The sequence below is a fragment of the Bombus pyrosoma genome, linkage group LG9 (genome assembly GCF_014825855.1).
Source record: "Bombus pyrosoma isolate SC7728 linkage group LG9, ASM1482585v1, whole genome shotgun sequence".
Classification (NCBI taxonomy): Eukaryota; Metazoa; Arthropoda; class Insecta; order Hymenoptera; family Apidae; genus Bombus; species Bombus pyrosoma.
The window spans coordinates 14,405,113-14,427,362 of NC_057778.1; the positions used below are offsets into that span (position 1 = coordinate 14,405,113).

At 34.9% G+C, this 22,250-nt stretch overlaps 1 protein-coding gene across 10 annotated transcripts in view; it reads left to right on the forward strand.

The window, feature by feature from the left end:
• LOC122570700 (regulator of G-protein signaling 9) overlaps nt 1-22,250 on the forward strand; it is a 50,020-nt gene that overhangs the window by 15,847 nt on the left and 11,923 nt on the right. For 7 of the 10 annotated variants that reach the window (XR_006317893.1, XM_043733419.1, XM_043733421.1 and 4 more), the window contains 10 exons: nt 463-697; nt 4,782-4,891; nt 14,207-14,323; nt 14,437-14,508; nt 14,829-15,023; nt 17,997-18,172; nt 18,330-18,403; nt 18,714-18,843; nt 19,003-19,224; nt 19,416-19,679. Coding sequence is in view for 9 of the 10 variants with exons in the window: in XM_043733419.1 (XP_043589354.1) it covers nt 463-697; nt 4,782-4,891; nt 14,207-14,323; nt 14,437-14,508; nt 14,829-15,023; nt 17,997-18,172; nt 18,330-18,403; nt 18,714-18,843; nt 19,003-19,224; nt 19,416-19,679 (1,595 nt within the window). In the remaining variant the exon portion in view is untranslated. The remainder of the gene's footprint in view (nt 1-462; nt 698-4,781; nt 4,892-14,206; nt 14,324-14,436; nt 14,509-14,828; nt 15,024-17,996; nt 18,173-18,329; nt 18,404-18,713; nt 18,844-19,002; nt 19,225-19,415; nt 19,680-22,250) is intronic. The other 3 variants (XM_043733422.1, XM_043733423.1, XM_043733420.1) reach the window with 3 other exon arrangements.

Sequence of the window (22,250 nt, forward strand, 5' to 3'; positions counted from 1 at the left end):
TAGGTAGAATTCATTTCCCTGAACCGATGTGGTGATACGATGGGAAAGCAGTCATTTTATTTTCCAATGAAATTGCTTAACAATCCTAATCGTTCAATTGACAACTTTTTTTAACTTTATTTCATTTACCTAATTATTATACAGAAATGCGTCGATATTATTGTAACAGAAATATGGGGTTGAAATATGTATATCACAATATAATTAAAGCAACAAATTTAATTTTGTTCGATTATTGACTTGAACGAATTTCACAATGAAATCGATAGATGATATATATTTATGTATGAAATAGTTTTAATCGTTATCTAGATTAATTCTCGAAAGATGTATGTTTTAAAGTAAAAGGAAAAAAAGAACAATTACGCTATAAAGGAAAAAAATGGGTAAACGAGATGGATAGAACCATCTTGAATATGAAGTATACCACCGTTATTAATCGTTTGACTATATTTATTACAGATGGAGGGGCTGGTGCGGGAGATGCAAGACCCTGAGAACGGGGTACCCGTGCGCAGCCAAAAACAATTTCTCACCTCAATTCCCTCAGCTTTCATGGGTGAGTGCCATCGGTATCTACGTTGTGGAGTAAACGTAAGCGGCCATCACGGCCAGGACACTACAGTAGGCTGCCTGCGTGTTGCAGGTTACGATCTCATCGAGTGGCTGATAGAGCGGCTTTCTATCGAGGAATCAGGTATGAAATTCGTATATGGAATGGATTGTTGCTTATCTAGATTTTTCCGCGAATTAGTGTCTTGTTGACTCACTTATGTTTCGTGCTACAATGTTTCTCATCACACGTTTCTTATGTCGTATTTCTATATTTCTATTGTGCCTGTTGCATTCCATGGAATTGTTAACTGCTAATTGAGTTTAATTATTTCCCTAAATCGTCGAATATACATATATTATTACCATCCTAGATAACCTAAGGCCAAAGGTATCGTATCGGTTTTCTGTTTCTTCTGTTGCCCTTCCTTCTCTACTCGTAGCGTCCCTGTGATCTTTATTTATATTATGCGAATAGAAGAGATTTAGCTTTTACTATGTGAAAATTTGACGCGAGTGCATCGTATAACTGCTATTAACGCTTGATAGTAATTGTTAATTATATATTTTTACTGATTTTTAATGTATCTACATCTGGAACTAAATAGTTTCGGAAGACAAAGCCTTGAAATCTTTGTAACATCGAAACTTTGTAAACTTCTTATCCTTTAGCACTTAAATAAGGCTATTTTTCATCAAGTCATATTTTCGTTCCCTGTTCGTTCTGTCTTTCTGGCAAGCGAGTACTTAGATATCGGTAGCAACGTAACGGGACTTTATTCCAAATGTTTCCAATTTCAATAATTAAATTAAAATTCTTCAAATTTCTTATTATTATTAACTTTGTCCAAGTTATGCCAGTCAATCTGTCATTTTTCTGCGTTAATAAAAATGAGATTAAGAATATTAATCCGATATCATTATAGAAAGAAATATATAGGGCATGAGGGCATCCGGTTACAGACTATACAATACAAAACCATTGCAATCTGCGATACATTTATTAAAAAATTTATATATATATATATATGTTCAAATTTTTTAATAAATGTATCGCATATATATATATATATAGAGGGCGATAACTATATCCACCCTGAATATTTCCATTATTTGTAATGTTGTAAAAAATTTCTATATACGAAATTGGTACGGGTATAGAGGGCGACATGTTGTAATGCCAGTTGTCTCAACACCGGCTAATTGGCAACACCAAGATAAAAAAGCAGTATTTAGGTTAAAAATGTAGGATATGACCTTAAAATCTTCTTTATACCATCCATACGAAAAGCATTTGCATCACGGTACGTTCCCCTCTATAATCCGCAAGTTTTGTTCTGTATATTAATATATTTTCATAATATTACAAATAACGGAAATATTCTTATTGCCTCACCCTGTATATGTAGATACAAGGTGTCAATCGAGGTGTTGGATAAATTTTACCAACGTGTCCAGCAGGTCATTCTGAACAAAAAATGTCATGCATATACAATAAACTTGATGATATTATAAGTAATAAAATAGTAACTCCAATGCATTTCGTTTAATCTGCTTTTATTTTTTTTATTAAGTTTACTGCTAATAATGCTTTGTTCCTGAACAACCAGTTGTTAATCTTACATTTATCGACGTAATATCGGCCGTCCCATAACGCATTTTACGATTATATATTCATATTTAAAGTTACTGTTCTAGCGTTATAATGGCAACATACGTCAACTTTTCCTAGTAATTCTCTGCGTGTTTGTAGTTACGTATTCGTCTTCGGTCTTCATATCTTTGACTTTGTACATTTGTATAATTAAAAAAAGAATCCGATCAATCTAAACCAAACAGCATTCTGTGATAAACTGCAAAAAGCATTTTTAATGATATTGAAATAAAAAGAAAAAAAAATGATTTAGATCGACGAATGACACCTAAATGAACACTCGAACAAGTTCAATCTAAAGCATTTTTTATCGTATTTGTCATCGATACAATGCCTCTGGGTTATTTCGTTCGATCTACGACGATTCAATTTACTTTTGTCGGTAAATATGACACTTTACTCTTTACCTTGACTGATAATCTAATATAAAAATAACAACAGCAGTGAGGACACAATGGACCGTAATTGATTTATAAATATCAAGATTTGATAGTAAGGAAATAGGAAGTGTGTACTAGCTAAACTTAAAATATAACCCATTAATTTCATCTTTAATAGGTTTCAATTAAAAACATTTTTCAAGACACTTGTATTATTATACAATTATAACTTTCATTTGGTGAGATATGCTTCTTTATGATATGTGTTCTTGAAACATAGCTTGAAGCTTTTTCGGTTTATGGCTTGCAACGAATAAAGTGACTGTTAAATTTGGAAGTAAATAATTATATCGTATAAAAGGTAAGAGCATAAAGTGGCCTTTAAAATACAATTATACGATTAGAAGCAATAAGAAAACGATGTAACTGATTCGTTCTACAGGCGTCCTTAATTGCAATGAAATTGTTAAAAGATGCAATGTTCGATGACACTGATCGGCACTTTCTGTTGATTCTCATAATTAATCGAATCTGATTTCAATTCGATTAATTTTCTTATTAATATACATACACCTATTATATGTACATGTGTCATAGTGCGCACATTTATGCGTTGCGCGTTTAAACTGTCCTGGTGAGCATATGTTGATCGAACATACTTTCAGCCCGCTGCTGTGAAAAAATCTGCTTCCGTATATATAACTGAAGAAGCGAGATTTTATGATACTTTCTATTTCTATAGTTATTACAGTTTAATGGCTCCTTCTTGACAGGATAGATATATAGACAAGAAGGTAAGGTATCCTAGGTAGCTATCACTGTTGAGTCTCATAGAAAGTTAAAGAACCACCACCATTTGCTCGTTCTTATTCAAGGTTTGTAATTTTAAATAGATCTCGTTTATCATGGTACCTTTTTCCTACAAAAAAAAAAAAATTGAATACCGTGTTAATAAAAATAAAAGAATGTTTCTATCGCGAAGGACGCACAAGCATCGAAAATTCTTTTCGCCGTATTATTGCCCTTGTTGAAAATATAATCATGATTTTATCTTTAATAAGATTTGTTAAAAAGCTATCTAAACGCATAAATTGACTATAACAGCTATGAAATAGCGCTACTTCATCTACCGAATACCACAACCATCTTTTCCATCGATCTAGTTGAACGCATTGCTGACCGATGGGTCGTAATACATCTTCCATTTCACTTAGCGACGTATTACACTGCACTGTTTTAGTTTAGATATAGTATATAATATATCTGAGTTAAAATATTTCTAATATTATTATAATAATGATACATAGTTGAAAACGAGATACAATATCGATAATGTTGATATTTATGAAAAATTGAAAATTTGGTCGCGATGAAAGAAGAATTTTCGAGTAACGTAGAAAAATGATTTAAACAATTCAGTAATCCGGCAGTAAAAAAATATCATAGAAAATGTAAAGTATACAATGTTTAGTACAAATATTCTCATATACCATTGCATAAACTCATTTGTTTCGAACAATTTTCTTCTAATGCTGCAAAAGTATTAAGTACGTTGCTTTCATTCAACGAATAAATATTCGTAGGCGTACTTTACATAATATACTATATATATACATTCTGGATTCAACTATCAGTGTTCGAAGATTCTATAATTCGTATGAATTCGTACCTATCGTTATTACCTTATTTTTAGTTACAAGTTTCTTGTATTGCACTTCGTTACTTTTCACTGGCCCCGTTAATTTAGTTTTCATTAGTTTAGTTTTGTTCTGATCAGTTGTGTATGTGCATTGTCTTTTCATTGAATTTAATGGAATAAAGGATTATTTAAACAAAATATAATTAAAGATACACACATTCGCTTGAGCTGAGAAATTGCTTGTGAAAAAAAAATATGTTGAATAGAGAATTTCGGTTGTGTAGTGGTGAATTTGTTTATGTTTTCGAAACAAAGAGAAAAAGTTAGTTTTTTTTCAGTGATGTGGCTTTCTTATGATTAAACAGCATGCGTCGCTCTAAATATTCGCTCCGAATCAATGGCTGGCCGTGTTAATTGCTACTCAACACGCGATGTACGCGCAATACGGCAAAGACTAGATAAGTTGCACGTGATTAGGTATCACTTAATGCCTTCCGTTCAATTAAATGCATTCAACGATTCCGGCAGCTGTGAAAGTAAATTGTTATGTTGACAGTAGAGGCGGTCCATATTGCCAATCAGCTCTGCCAGTATGGCTACTTCTTCCCGGTGAATGACTCCAAGACACTCACCGTAAGGGATGATAGTTCTCTGTATAGATTTCAGGTACCGTATTTGTCATACTACATGCTTCAGAATCGAGTATCTTTTGAACTCGGATTCATTATGCGCCATATATACGTGGTATATGCTATATATGTATATATTGTGATAATTAATATTTGCGAAATGCGATGTCGATCCAATTTTTTTAAGAAGTCATTCTGAATCAGTGCCTTTGTGTGTAGGGTACCTTGTTGAAAAAGGCTAATTATATACTATTATACAGATAAGGATCCAACTTACCGATTTCGATGATTTTCAATTATGTTATCAGTATCACGATTTTGAACAATTTTTTTCTGTACATGATATAATGCTCGCTTTAGTTATCGAGATATTTATGAAAAAACTTTTGACATTTTTACTTTCAAGTGGGCTACGTGCCGCTTAGGTTTAGTATGTCCTAGACGATAAGATTTGCCTCGAAGCATACTTCCAGACCCGATTTCATGCAAGGCGAGCTGGATTTGGCATACTCGTAAGAGTAGTTATGGACATCTTCCAAGCAATGAATGCGAATTATATGCGATTATATACGAAAAAGAAATTGAAATTGTTCAGGTATAGCAGTAGATACAGTTACTCTTTAGCATAGAATAATTTGTTTAAAATTGGTACCAAACGACTTAAATCTTTTTACAAGGATCGATCAGTTTATTAGATGACGTGAAACAAAATTTTACAAATCGTACTTGATCGGAATCGCGAAGAAAACAGTAAATATCATTTTTACAACTTTTTGTAGTATTTACAAGAAGACCAAGCTCACCGATTTCGTTCATCTTCGATATGGTAGAAATCGACATTTTGCACAACTTTCTCCTATACGTATGACACTGGGCCTTAGTTTCCGAGATATTCGCAAAGAACTGTCGGTACCGCCACAGTGAAGTTTGTCTACAATTGGGCGTATACTGTCACAGAATACGCATCTGTATTGGTTATTGCTGGCAAGCTGCCGGCCACTTATCTTCTGTTTATAAACGGGGATCAGGCGAGATTAAAGGTTCCATGCACAACTGTATGTGCGAAGCTGCTAGAAATATCTGTTATAACTTATAACTCGATTAAAAATGAACATCGTCGAGTTAGATGTATGGAGTTTGGGTTGCGGTTAGTCTTCTCAAGCCGAGCGCCATGCCGTGAACCGATCGGCAGCGCTTGTTTAAATTACAACAAATTAATTATAAAAATAGTAACCGCACGAATAATTGATATTATTCTGCGAAAACAATAATCGTTATTATGGTATTCAAACCTTTGGGCGGCCGGATCGAACAGATTAATCCGAACCCAATGCATCGACTCATTCATATTATATTCATTTTTTTATTGAATTATGAATTATGACAGACATTTCTTGCAGTCTCGCGTCGTTTAGCTTTACCCAAGCTCACCTCTCTCGTTTATATTTGCTATAAACAAAACATAAGAGCTAGGTTCCGGTTCGGTCGTTATAGACTTATAGAATTATAAGCAGAATTTATTGCAGTGGTACTGATAATTTTTTGCGAATACTTAGAGATCGATTGTTATATGCGTAGGAAAATATTGCTCAAAACGTTGATTTCTACAATGTATCAAAAAATCATCGAAATCGGAAGAGGTAGGTGCCTTGGTAAATAATTATTCAACTCTTTCATCTGCGCCTGTAACGAGAATTTAAAAAATACATTTTGCAGATTTATATTAGTTATACACATGTTGAGATTGATTACATTGCTACATGAACTGTAAACAGTTAAAAATGATAAAAATCTATCAGATTTCTACGACATTAGGCTTAAAATTGCAATAAATTTACATTTTTGTTCATCTTTCGATGCCTATTGCCTTTCTGCATCAACGAATTTCGATGAAATTTCCGATAAGCATATAGCTGATATAACTCTTAAAAATATGTTATTTAAATTGTCATTATAGGCCCAGATGAAAAAATTGTAAAAAGTGAGCTTTACGTTTTCTTTGCAATTTTGATCAATTGCATTTATCGCAAAATTCTTTTACGCGTTAAACTAATAAACTAATCCTTCTAACTTCTAAGAAAACATCACGTCGTTTGCTTCAATATTAAGTATATTCTGTTCTAAAGTGTGTGTCAATACTATGTTCTTAATTGCACATGTATCGGAGAGTAAAAAATAGCGTGTGAAAAAGAAAATGGTGTCAAAAAATTAGCTCCAACTATGGCGAACAGCGAGTAATTCCAACATAGAAATTCTCCAACGATTCCAATCAAAAACTTTAAGATCCTTAATAGATACACTTTGGTATGTTACCAACGAAACAATACATCGCGACCTTAAGATATCCACAGTTAAAGAAGAAATATCCAAGTTCGGAAACAGATATAATATAAGAGTTAACAACCACCAAAACCCATTAGTTACCCAATTACTTGACACGGCGGACCAGATCCGCAGACTAAAAAGGCAATACCCTTTAGATCGAAGCATTAGATTCAGCTAGAATCAAACATACTATAAACTCTTATAGCCCAAGTTACAGTACCACGCCAAAATAATTTACTTATAATTCTCAATGAGAATTTATTGTAAATAGTCTACCAAATAAAAAAAGAAGAAATAAAAATAAAAAATTAGCTGATTGCCAACATAATAATGTCGCGTTTGGTCTTATTTTACTCGGAAAAGTTTGACTAATATTCTTAACGAACTTTTATTAAGAAGAAATCTGAAATGAAGGACTTTTATCGTTGCGTTAGTGTTATCTCATCGATGCGAAGGCGAAATGCGCGTCTCCGCTGCGAGATCCCTCTCGAATGCCCGAGTTACGGGAACAGGGATGATAAAACGGCGACGAAGTCTGATGATATAAACAAAGCAGTCTCGCCGTGCCCCGCCGAAGACAGGAGACTAAAAATGGCCACGAGGCCAGATAATATCCCACTGACAAATAAACACAGCCCGTTCTGCCCGAACGCAACCTGCCGTTATATAGTTAAATACAGCAAATTTCGATCAGTCTTTAAGACTTTATTCGTACGTCACGGTGTACAAGAAATTTAATTGCGTCGTACTATCGTGTGCAATTAGTAATAAAATATCTTAGTGTGTCAGATCTCAACCCGTTTCCACTGCCCGACAGACCATAAACAGATTGACTTTTTACCGCAAACTGCCTATGCAAGTCACTCAATACAAGGACGTAATAGGGCTCAAATTAATGTTCATGATTCCCATTTACGGGGAAAAATTTGTGCCTGACTTTTACCTGCTACGGTATACAATACGCATAAAACTTTAGCTATTTTCATATCTTGACTAAAAAAATTATTGTTGACGCAAATCGCACTATTATAAACATACATATACATATACGCGCGCGCGCGCGCGCGTGTGTGTGTTATAAATATAAACTTATACTATATTATAAATATATACACACACACACACACACAACCCTTTGCACTCGAGAGGCGACTTAGTCGCCATGGCGTTTCGTGCGGCAAGTCGAGTGGCGAGTGAGAGGCGACAGTCCCTGTTTATGCTAGATTTCGACATCTCCAATTGAAGACTGCGCAGTGTTGGTTCGTAAATAGGTTCTTTAGTTCATTATGTTCTTTGTTAGGAGCTGTAAAGAGTTACACTTTAAAATGGAGATGAAATATTTAATCTCAAATTCCTCCGAAACTATGGTTTTGAAAACGTCACCGACGTTAGTTCGGATTCGACGATCATGGCAAAAGTATTATAGTTTGGAAGTTCTAAAAAAATGGTCTTCGGAAGTGAAATTAGCTCAAATGACGATGAATTTGATCTTGAACCGTTGAGAAATGCGGTCAATTGTATTCAAGAATGCATCTTGGTGAATGCTTTGTAAATTATCATACAAAAAGTACAGAAATTAATATTACAAGGTCATATTTCCAAAGATGTAAATATAGATAAATTATTAGAATATAATGTTTTCGTAAGTTAATTAGTGCATAAAATTATTTTACGCTATCTATAAGTCACGCGTCACATATGCGCTAAATCATCTCTCAGTTGCTACTTCGCCTGAATGAAAAAGTCGTCGAGAGCAAAGGGATAATGTATATGTACATATATATATATATGGGACTTTCACCGTGCACGGTTAGATTTATCTACGGGCGTGATTATATTACCAGTTCGTACCGCGACAAGTTTATATATATAAACTCGCGAAGTTTTCCTTTTACACGTATAACAAAGATTGCTCAAATATGACATAATAAAACATACGAACAAAAAATCATCGATATCAGTTGGATGGACGTGCATCGGAACTGCATCGTTCTATTAAAACTTCCATTGCATCTCGTAATAGATGAACAGCTTTTCTAGCCAGTTGTGAAGATGCGACGAAGAAACATAATACATAATTCCTTTCTTACGAAAAAGCATCTCGCGCAAACTGATTGGCAATCTTGACAAATATTTCAAATACGATTTTGAAGAATATATTTTTACGGTACATTATAATCCTTTCTCCTTTCTCTTTTTCTAAACAAAGAGAATTCATATATATCTAGATCTAGATGTTGTGATATTAATATGGTATGTTGTAAAATATAGTTGCATCTTATTGCTGTTGGAGAACAAAATATTTAACGATAACTGAATTTTATTCTTATATACCGTTGCTATACGTTATAACTCTATATGTCTATATACAGATTAAAAGTATCACATTGCACTGATAAATCGGTATATAGTGATAATGCATTCACCCATAAAACAGGCTCTATAGAATAAAATTCGCCACCAGTCATGCTTCCAAACTAGGTTTGGCACGAGGCGAGCTGGATCGCATGAGACCTATCTATGATATAACGAGTAGTATGGACAGCTTTCAAGCAATAAAACATTTCTATGCGAAAAGAAAGTTGCAATTGTTAAGTATAGCAGTAGATGGGTGTACTGAATATCAAGAAACATCACGTGAACAAAGAAAACGATATGAAAAAATTGACAATATAATAATATTGTGTTTGGTTTCATTTCAATTGGGAAAATGTCAGCAATGCGTTAATGAAATTTTCAATGTCTCAAGTGACCGAAATAAGGTCGGCGGCGGGTTGTGTTTCGGCAGGTGCCTTTCTTTTATTTGCCGGCGAGATACGTCGGCTGATCTCGTGTCCGCTTCTGGTCTCTCGTCAAAAGCGGAAACGGTGAGACTGCTCTGTTTATGCATATAATCAATCTTCACCATCGTTCTGTCATCCCTGTCCGCGTGACCTTATCTCGGCCTCTTGAAACGGTCGCACAACGAGACCGCTCGTTTCGCCTTCGTATCGGTGAGACAAAACATTAATGGAACGGAGAAATATTTTTATCAAGCATTTTCTTTTAATTACCATTAACACATTGTTAACATTTTCCTGATTAAAATAAGCCCAAACACGATATAATACTGGTAATCAGCTAATTCTCTGAGATGGTCTTTTTTTTATCACAGATACCTAAACGTTTACAAATTTTTTCCGCATAGAAATGATATTTCATTGTTTGATAGATGTTTATACTACTCTTAGAGGCAGGTCTCATGAGACTCAGCTTGCATTGCGTAAAACTTAGTTTGACAGGATGCTTCGAGGTAAATTTCAACGAAAAGGCATGCTTAAATGACAAAGTTTTTTTATATATAACTATCGATATCTCACCCAGCTGACCGGTTTCGATGATTTTTGAGTATGCTGTAGAAATCAACATTTTAAATAACTTTTCTTATATATATGTATAGCCGCCGCTAGGCCTTACTACAGAATTTTATGAAGTGTCGTCGGTACAGCTACAGTGAATTTTGTTTATAATCGTGCATTCGTTGCGGCATATACGTTAGCATTGGTTGCCGGCCGCCTTGAGACGGGTTCTCCAGAGCCGTACCGCCGTACGCGGCTGCGTCTGAAGCAGCCTCATCTCAGATTGACACGGCATCGGCCGTCTCCCGTTTCTGTCAATCGCGTTTAATGATCGACTGTTTCGCCCTAACTAAGCAGTCCAGTGCCAAACGTAATACGATCCGACTGTAGCAGCCGAATGAACTTTTATTAAATACTTCTATTTTAAAAATATATCTTCGTTTATAAAATATCAAATAACATCTGATCCAAACATAACAATAAGATACGTCAATAGTACGTTTATCTGTGACACAGTCACAAGTACGGCCGGCGTGTTTGCTGCTTTGTTCAGCCTCCGTTTATATAGACTACAAACAAAAGATAAGAATTAGGTTTGGGGTAGGCGTCATATTATCCCGCCGCTGTATGACGGTTGGCAACACTAACTCATACATACTCATACGTTGTAACGGATGCACAATTGCGAGCATTCGTTATAGTCGTATACGACTATCTCGGAAACTGAGGCCTCAAGGGCGGTTTCATATACGTGAAAAAGTTGTGCAAAATGTCTGATTTCCACATTTTCAAAAATCATCGAAATCGATGAGATCGATAAAATATCGATAATTACGAGCTTTTCTTTATTTTATCGTATACGTATCTCTAAACATGTATTCCTACTATGAAACTTATTGTATCTAAAAGCTCGACACGCGACGCTAACGTAATCTACGAACAGATATCTTAACGTTACAAATATCAAGAACAGGATTGCATTTTTCTACGTATCTACAGGTATCAAAATGACTTTCAAAAATATTCAGCATTATGATAGGACTGGCTTTATGGCTCGATATTTCGGTTGTTTATAAAGCAGGCGGCCCGGTTATTTTTTAAATGATGGATCGTATATTAATAGTAATAGTAAAAACATATAATTTATTTAAAAAATTTACGTACATTATATAATAAAGATTATTGAAAGGAATAATTCCGTACATTTGTCACTGTTTACTTCTATCAACTTAGTATATTTAGTTAACCTTATTTAGTATAATTTAGTGTAATTAGGTTAATTGAGTTAAAATAATTTTGTTTTGGAACATGTTTTAGTCTGTTTGAAATGTCATTTATAATTTTTCTTTAATATTCTAATTATACACGGCCATTCAATTTCGTGTCTTTGTTTTAATTCGCCTATTGAAGAAATTGCAGTTTCCCGAATTTTTCTACGTAGTCCATCCCATGAATTCTCGATTAGGTTAAGGTCCGATGATTGTGATAGGGGATGTAGAATTTTCGGGCATTTACATGATTACATTTATATGAACGCTCTTGGACAATGCGTGCCTTATGCTTGTGGTCGTTGTCCTGATAAAACTTAGAGCTATTATTTACCGTTATTATTATTGCTGTTTTTACGGCATTTTAAACTGAATTGTTGTTAAGTATGCTTAAATAAAGATTTTTATCCATAATGTTGTCAATGAACATCAAATTTCCAACTCCATATCCTTTTTCTTTATTCTTTATTCGATTTTCGCAACACTGTAGCTCTTCCGTCGGAATTGTAAAGATGTTTAGAAGAAAACTATTCATCTCCTTGACGAACGATTTTTTCTCGCTATTCTTCCGTTATAACCAGCTTGCCTTAACGTTGTCCCAACTGTTTCGGCCGAAATTTTTTTTGGATCTTTCATCTAATAGCTCACTAACCATTTTCAGAGTACTTATTCGCTGATTTTCTTTCGCTTTTCGAATAATTATCTCTCGTACTTAAAACTTGATCTTTCAGGTTGCTCATATCAAGCATAGCACCCATTTCATCGTAGATTTTCCGCTTTTCTCGGTGAAAAATTACAATTTGTCGCGTATGAAATGTCGTATTTTTCACTTGCGACTCATTTCGGACAAAATAACAGTCGTTACCAAAGAGTAGTGAGAAGGTATGGATGTATAATGCATTTCCAAATTCTGTTTGTAAACGGTATTAACGGTTCTATTTTCTTGGAATATTCAGCTACCAGAAGGAGATAAACGGAGAAATACAAAACGTGTTTGTATATTTTGCGAGGCAAAAATGCAGTATTATTTCTTGTAATAATTTTTATTATGTAACATACGTTAATTTTTCAAATAAATTATATGTTTTTACTAATATTGATATATACGACCTATTATTTAAAAAATGACCATTGCTCTATAAACAATCGACACATCGAGCCATAAATTAGTAAAGTATAGTCATACCGAAGTGTTTATATTTTTGAAATATTTTTGAAAGTCACTGTGTGTAGTAATATTTTCGATAAATTCGATAAATATAAATTACTAATGCATACATGGCTTTTAATTCAGAATGACATGCAATAATGTTTCGTGAAACAGTAGAAAAGTTACTAGCTCTCTGATTGCTATGGTTTTTGGATATGTCGTAGAAGTCAACATTTCGAACAAATTTTCCTCTATATGTAACTGTTTGGTCGGCTATAGTTTTTCAGGTACTCGCACTTCGTATCGATACCACTGCAAAATTGAATTCTGCTTACAATTGCGCTTCTGTAACAGTTATGCGCGTTAGTAGTGGTCGCCGGTCGCTTCTCTTTATTTATTCTGTATAAAAATACAATGATATATACATATGTATAGTATAGGTTTCGCGAACTTAAAGCTCCCTACTACACAATTGCACGTACGAGGCTGTAAGAAATATCTGCAATAACTGAATCAATAATGAATTCCATCGATATATCGAGTTTAGGTTTAGATTAGTATTTTAAATTTGGAAGCCTCGTAATTGCAAAAATATGTAATAGGCGAATCAATAATTGATATTATTTTACGTAATAAAAGAATGAAAATTGAGAAATGAAGCTAAACCCGATACATTGACGATATTCGTTTTTAATTGAATTATAACACATTTTTTATAGCCTCGCATATGTTGTTGCGCACACAGCTTTACTCAAGCTTCACCCATCCTCGTTTGTATAATAGTGGACAAATTTTAAGTTTCGACCAAATCATTCTATCCGGCCGCTGACAACTAATATAGACGCATACGCTGCCGCGGACGTTCAATTATTATAGAAAAAATTCACTGCAGTGGTATAGATAGCATTTTGCGAATATCTTGGAAATTATGGCCGAGGGACAGTTACCTGTACAGGAAAAAGTTGCCCAAAATATTGAGCTTTACAACACATTCAAAAATCATCGTAATCGGAGAGGAAGTAGCTTCTTTTTTACAGTTGCATCAAAATCTTAGACACTACTTTGCATTTTTCGGCTTTTCTTTTCAATCGTGTGATTAGCATTAATGAAATTGTCACCGAGTATCCACGTTATATTAAATTCAAGTAGACGTTTAAGTAATATTCTTGAGAATACGTAGCAATAGTAATAAGTTACGCAGAAAAATAGTATAGCTTTCGTGTATATTCATTTTCCAAATCATTAATATATCTTTTTTATTTAATAAATAGACACCATGTTATTGGCCATGGCAACATAGAATCCCCGATAATGTGGAATATGCTATTTATCTGGCTAAAAGAACTCTAAGAAACAAACAGCGACATGCTCTTGAAGATTATGAAATTGTATGTAAATTTTCATGATTTTATTCTGTAAATAGTTGATGTGTAATGTGTATTACATATATTACATATATTCTACAGCTTTGGCAAATATCTAACTTATCACATCTTCTTAGGAAGCTTTGAACAGCCTACGTAGGAATTTGCAAAACAAATGGGATATTATACAACTACAAGCCGAAGAACAGGTGAATAATTATCGTCGTCGTAATTCATCTTCTCTCGCTGATTTAACTGAAATTTAACAAACAATTTAACAATTTGATATTGTACAGCGTTAATATTAGACAAATTATACTCATATTGGAACACGGTAATCTTAGGTTCATCGCAAAGCAGGAAAAATTCGATTTTGTTAGTTGGATTAATCTTTAGGAAAATACGTTCTAGCACTTTTCTATATTTATATATTTCTGTATTTCGTTACTTATATTTTCCTTGTACGTCGTAATCAAAACATTATACGTTTGGGCGTGTAACTCGTTGAGATGTGACATTGTGTATTCAGGTCCGCTTAGCAAAGGAGCGAAAAAAGGGGGACAAGATAGTAAGCGATTCTCAAGAACGAGCATTTTGGAGAGTTTACAGGCCACCACCCGGTTGTCTAAGTAGTCTTGAAGTAGCACCCGTACCTACACGTTTTCGTCCTGGACTTTCACGTCCTCCATCACGTAAACGCACTTTAACCGATCTGCAACGCGAGGTAAATACTTTCTTTTAATCCCGTTATCTTATTTTAGATATATGTAATTAAACAGCTACACAGTTTTAATCACCTTCTTGTGCGTTGTGTTTGTCTCCTGTGCCATGTGTTTTCGAATTTCTGGTAATACAATATAAACGATTACTATATACGTTAATTCATATTGACCGACGTTAATCAGCGCAGCGTTCTTAGATTACGGTTACACGGGCGTTTTACACGCTGCTTGTTAGACCCCGGTATTAAAAATTGTACCGGCTGGTCAGCATGTTTCGTTTTACCGTGACAAGGTGGCATTTTGCGACCGTGTCAAAGCGTGTTTCGCACCCGCGTGATCAGTTGCATTACAACGCACAGTTCCTACTTCGGTGGAGAAAACACGACGTGCGACACGTGGCGCACGTATAAAACGTCCGTATGTACTAGCCTTAAGGTCTATTAAAAATATTTCGTATTTCATTTATACGTATATAATAGAACTTGTGTATGTGTTACGAGCGTAGTCTGCAGGACGCACGCTGTCGGTTTTGTTCGGACAAAGTCCAGAGAGATAGTCGAATACCGAACATGGTTCGATACGCATAGTACGAGCAAAATCGATATTATTTACCACTGCGAACTTGGCCAGGTTTGAATTGGGCATTGTGGATAACGATAAATCTATGTGAGCAGCACCGCTCTAAGTTGTCCCAGTTTTATTCATCTCGCAAGTTATACTATCAAAGTGCCACTCTCCAATTTTCCTAAAACTGCGCACGCTTGCAGTACATCAAAAAGCATTAGACACGTGTTTTGTTATTTCGGCTTATAAACTGTTTGATGGTTTGAAAACGGCTCCGAGATGTCAACATCGTTTTTAAGCAATTTTTTCCTATTCGCCCTACTTTTCAATCCAACTTATCCCGTAACCGTCGAATATCTAGCCCGATCTCTGAAGTGTTAAACTCACAGTTATACGAAGTATCGTAACAGTAATTGGGATCTTGAAATTTCCTTTGCTGATAATATTGCAAGAGACAGGTGACAAGTTTGGACCCATCGTAGAGAAAAGTATCTATCAAGCTGTCACTTTGTGTTTATATTCAGACCATAGAACAATTTTTTAAAAAAACTTTCAGATTTCATCCTTCTGCACAACTATGATGCTGCGACTTACAAGTGAAAAATAATGTTTTAAAAATTCAATCATCGATTCATATCAAATTAGCATCGCCAGGATCTGTGTACGTGTCTCTAAGTACGCCTGATGAAAGAGCGAATATATTACAGAAAAACCAGATAAATGTAAGAATATTGCGTATAGAATGTTGCTTGAAAAATTGTGGTACGCAAAATAAGTTTTGTAACGATGTTGTCAATATCAGATGTGCTTGGTGCACTAATTCTATTTATATAAAATACTTTTTTACCCCAATTTGCTCCTCGCTACCCTAAAAAAGTACATAAAAATAAGAAAGCAAGAATGTTAGACTTTGGGTTTGTGTGCTTATGAAGTTGGAGTTATGAGTTTATGGATTTTGGGATTATCGACTTTAGGTTTGTGAGTTTCGGATTTGCGAGGTTTGGGTTTATGGGTTTATCGCCAAGATTGTGAAACGATAAGTTAAAATCAAAGATAATATAAACAGAGAAAATTGCGTATGTCGACGTCCTGTAGGCTTTTTCTAACCTTCGAAAGCTTTATGAGCCGACATAAAAAAAGGCTCGTGTTTAACATTTTTTGATGTATTACATACGTATGTGCGCGGTTTTAGAAGAATCGGCGAGTGGCATTTGGTAGTGTCGCTTGTCAGCGATACCATTCCTTTTGAAACGAAGTATCGGTATTGGTTTAGACGTATAAAGAATTTGCCTCCGGCCGGAACCGGCTGTCAACTTTTTACAAATTTGTATTAAGTAATTTTAGTAAATAACGAACATTAGTCCTCAGAAGTGAATAGAACGGAAACAAGCTAGCGCAACTCTGTCCGACGCACGAAAAAACACGCGTGATAATGCACTCGGATCGCAACTGTGGCCCCGTAGACGATTCGTCACGTCGCGCGTCGATACTGTCACGTAAACTTGAGGGTTAAATGATAAAAAAAAAAGAGAAGGTTGAGCCGTAACACAACTTTATTCACTAACACAGCACAGGTTTACGATAATTGTGACTGATGTTGACTATTCTAACGATGAAGAATAAGTGAAGTTTTTACTGATGATACTGTGTCTGAGAAAAGTTAGGGGTGGGTGTGTCTAAGGACACCGGACCATCGGATTTGTTGATGACAATTTTGGTTAGGAAAGTAAGGGCAGTAGACGTTGTTTCTGATTGGATAAAAGAAGCTTGGTGGACTAGGAAGGGTCTTAGCCGCCCTCGATAGATAGCTGCTAGTGTGAAGTATCATACGTGAGAAAACTAACTTTCCCGTGTCTTCCCGTAGTAAACAATAAGCTTTAGAAACGAGTCAGTGAAGGGATGTCGGTATGGTCTGAAGAACTTTAGTTAGAAAATGCCCGAGATTTATGATAGGTCCTTAAGACTATCGAGGGTATGCAGTAAGGATGTACGGACATCTGGTTGCCATCTTGCCCGCGGTGTGTGGCCTGTGGTCTAGGTGGAGTGTCCCCTGACGTAACAGCGGGTCATCGAAGTAATTGAGGGTACGCACATATCTGCCCTCTAATGTGGATTGACGTCACAATACCATCGGTGAAAGTTGCTGGTCGAGGAATTTTATCGATATTTACCATGTTCGCTATTCGACTATACGTATTTGTTTGGACTCTAGAATATGATTATGATTATACTGTGTATATAGAGAGAGAAACAAGGGGTGATTTTCAATGAATCTAGGTGGATGAGATATTACACTTTGTCTCACCTAATTTTAACATCTAGTAATCAATTATAATACTGCAAATATGTTACACGTATATTTTAGTAACGGTACGCATATATTCTTTTCTTTTCTTTTCTTTTAATACTAGGTGGCCCTTTTGAAGAACAGTTTAACGCGTACAAGGATAAAGGTTTCGGCTGCGATCGAAAATTTAAAATCATACTTTGAAACATACGTGGAATACGATCCGATGTTTATACAGCCACAACCTTCAAACCCATGGATCACCGACGATCAAACATTTTGGCAGCTAAACAGTCCTGTGTTGGTATTCTAAACATAATTAAAATTTCTCATACAAATATACACACGTATATGTACGCTTCACGGTAAAGCGTGCGATCATCGCAGCGAAGATGCTTGTTGCGTCGCAAAACACGATTTAGATACTCTTCCTATTTGTGTAATTTGTTATGCGCAGGGTGGATCTTCCTACGGAAAAACGCGTCAAGCGCTGGGCATTATCGATGGAAGAGTTAATGTCTGACCCAACTGGTGAATATTTGGAATTTTTTCGTTGAATAGATACGTATTCATATCTACGATATATGTATATTGCAGATGCGTTTGTACGTAATAACAAAAATAGCTTATGTCAATTATCAACGACTATCTTGAAATTTTTTTATAGCTTTTAATTTTTTCACGTATATAGAACTCGATATACAAAATGTATGACAATAGCAACAAACATAAGTAAGAATGTTAGTCAGCAATGGTAGGAAAGGCTGAAGAATATTAATCATAAGTAATCGAATAATCAACGTTTGAAAATTGCGTTTTGATTTTACACGTTCTATCGTAGGTTTGCAAGAGTTCACAAATTATTTGAGGAAAGAATATAGTCATGAGAATATACGATTTTGGTTAGCAGTTAAAGATTTGAGACATAGTTTTCAAGCACAAATACCCGACAAAGTCAACGAAATCTTCAAGTATGTATCACATATTATATTATATATTATCAAATATTAATTGATTCGCGAAAAGCGAAAATTTCATTGAATGGCATACTCGTATGTACAATAAATATATAAATATATGGTATAATGATATACATATAGCAAGAAAATGATGGATGGAATATATTCTAGAGAGTTCCTCGCACCCGGAGCACCTTGCGAAATAAACATAGATGGAAAGACAATGGAAAAAGTACATCAAGAAATGAGAAATCCAAATCGATTTATATTTGATTCCGCCGCTGAACATGTGTATACGCTACTTCTGAAAAAGGATTGCTATCCTAGATTTATTCGTTCGGATCAATATCGAAATACCTTAGCTGCCGGTGTGCAACCTTTGCAAAAAAAGTGGTACGATTTTTGTAGCAATTCTATTCTCTATATATTTCCTATTTTTTCTTCTTGACCTCTACTTAAGTGTTGATCGAAGTTCGTCATCTACGATATCTTTCAATTACTACTGACTGCTATTAATAGTATTGTATATATGGTTGTGTGGTATCGATATATTACAATTCTGTTTATTCAATGGTATTCCATAGGTTTTTTAGCTTTGGTGGACAAACAAAGAAGAAAATTTCTTCGACTTCGACTTCGATTTCGACTTCGACTCCGACTCCAACGACCAGCACTTTGCAGCACCATGCTGCAGGTAGTGCAGCAAGCGGTAGTAAACGAAGGGGAAGCGATCGGAGTCTATCTGGATCAGCTCACGAGCTAGCCGTCTGTGGTGTTCGAGATACAACTTCGATGCCTAGAGTGCCACATTCTCACAGTCAGTCGAACCTCACCGATATCCCATATAGGTAAACGACAGATTTAATATTTTTTGAAGAACGATAATATACATGCTCTTCTCTCTATGTTGCCTTTGTTGCGCTCCTTATTCTCTATTAATCTTATCTTTATTTTCGTCTCTATGTTGCTATTTTTAAACTTCTATAACGGTGGTTCATAAATTCTTCGATTAATTTTTTGTTTAATCGTTTCGTTACGAATAATTAAATAAATGTAAAAAATATATTTGTTACGATGATAATGATGGTTGGATTTCGTCGAAACTAGAGAAGCCAAAACTATAAAAGGTGAAAAAATGTATGAGATGTATAAAAATCATTCATATATTAAAACCACTACAGCTGGCTTCTACACTTCTGGATTGGTGGGCATTTGTGAAAAAATAGTATGTGCAAAATTATCGTTCACCTTGAATTTCAAGGTCTAGTTTTTTTTTTTTTTTGCTTGCATCGTATTCTCATAAGGACCAAAGTCATAACTCGATCGCTCTCCTGAGAAAGTGATTTTAGAGCTCCATTGGTTCTTAAATTGACGTTATTTACGGTATATTACATATTATACGGTTATATTACATACGGTATATTATTTACATTTTGCAGTCGGATAGGAAATAAACAACGTGATATTGATGAAGAAACGGGAAATTATTCTTTAGCACCTTAACTGGCATAGCTTATCTTAAATAGAACGAAGCATCTAACTTCTTAATTTCGAATTACGTATTATGAAGAACGTTTCCGAAACAAAAGATGAACGACGCGAAGAAAAGACGATTTTATGTTATTGCAGGTGGTCCACGTATGTCCACGTAAAGGATATATGAAAGTCAACTATGTTCCTTTAAATGGAATTACATTTTTTAATGTACTGATTGATGCATTTCGTTATTCCGTATAGAGAAGTATTAAGTTGCTCATGTTGAAAACCATTAGTTCCGGAGATATTTTAATAGAAATAATATATTACTGAAATAACGCAAACTACTGTTGTTCTATGATATATCTAAAATGATATGAAGCACGAAACAGATTTAACTGTAACGTTACATGCGTGCTTTTATCGAAGAATTTATGAGACGAGACAACATGCAAGGGAAAAGGAGTTCGGCCTTGAAATTCAAGGCCAAGGACAACATTGCACGTACTTTTGTTTTCAAATGTGCCATCAATACAACCATATAGAATCCCGCTAGGGTGGTCGTTGCACATAACTTTTACATGCATCCTATACATATATAGCAATATGTGTGCAATATTATGTATAAAAGATTTATAGAAAAGTGAATTTTCTGGATATTCTTTGCGTTAGTTTCCTCGTGTTAAATCATTTGAAATCCTCACTGAGTATCACACTACTGTCATAAGCATACATTATGTTTATGTAATAAAAATAATAGATAATAAAAATAAAAGAAATATAATGGAATCGAAGAGCTCTTCTCTTAGTAGCTTCTATTAAAGAGCGTACAAGTAAAATAAAATCAGTAATACACGTTTAAGAAATTAGCCCGCTGCCTTGCGATTTAAGTTCCAATAGCGCGTGCCACAAACAAAGGTCGATGAAACGTCGAGCCATTTCACGGTTTGGCTGAGCGTCCAAAGTTGTGCAAATCGTATATGTCTTTGATATATAAATGCATGCCTTGGGTACAACTAATTTTATTTTTCAAGATATTTGATAAATAATTACAACCAATTGAGCATTGCACAAAAAAGATTTATTATCGTGAAGTAAATAATAAATCAATAACATCAACGCACCACGTCTTTCATACGATACTATAGGTTATGGAGTTAATTCGCTCCGCCTATCTTCGATGTATGTTTAAACTTGAAACACATCGAAATCGCTGTCTTTATCTTATTTTCTAAACTATTAGTATGCTATTTGTCTTCGCGACACGATCAAAAAGCAAACAGAATTACAAATCATCCCTGTTTCTAGAAAAATAATCAATTCGCGAGAAAGATAGGTTTTATCGGTGCGGTGTTTTCAGGGGAGATCTGGCTCGACTTGTAAAGATTTCAACAAGGCCTACCCCGCATAGCGTTCAGTAAGTCTTCGAAATAACCTGATAGTTTCCTTGCATAAGTATGCGAATACGAATTTCTTAACTTATTTCAATTTTTATAATAAACCCTGTTGCTCAATGTATTATTTTACGATGTTAGCACTTGTGAAAAACATTTCGTGTATGCAATACTGTTGATGTTTTCTAACATTCTCCGATATTCCGTATTCTTAATGTACTAAGGCTAATGTAGTTTGACTATCTTTCCCTAAAATTTTTTTCCGTTATTGTATTTTAAGTACATCGATCTCTCTCTCTCTCTCTCTATATATATATATATATATATATATATATATATATATTTATATTTATATATGTCGGAGAAGCGCTGGGATTAGGGTCGTGGGCGTCTAATGAATCTTCACGAGGGTTTGCCATTGATGCGGTACGACACAGGTGAAGTTTATTGCTGTGATGAAGGTGTTACAATCTTGGTGGCTTATCACGGTGGTTGTGCGCTCGCGAAGTTAGTCACAGTGACCCCAGGTCCGATAACGAATCCGCGGTC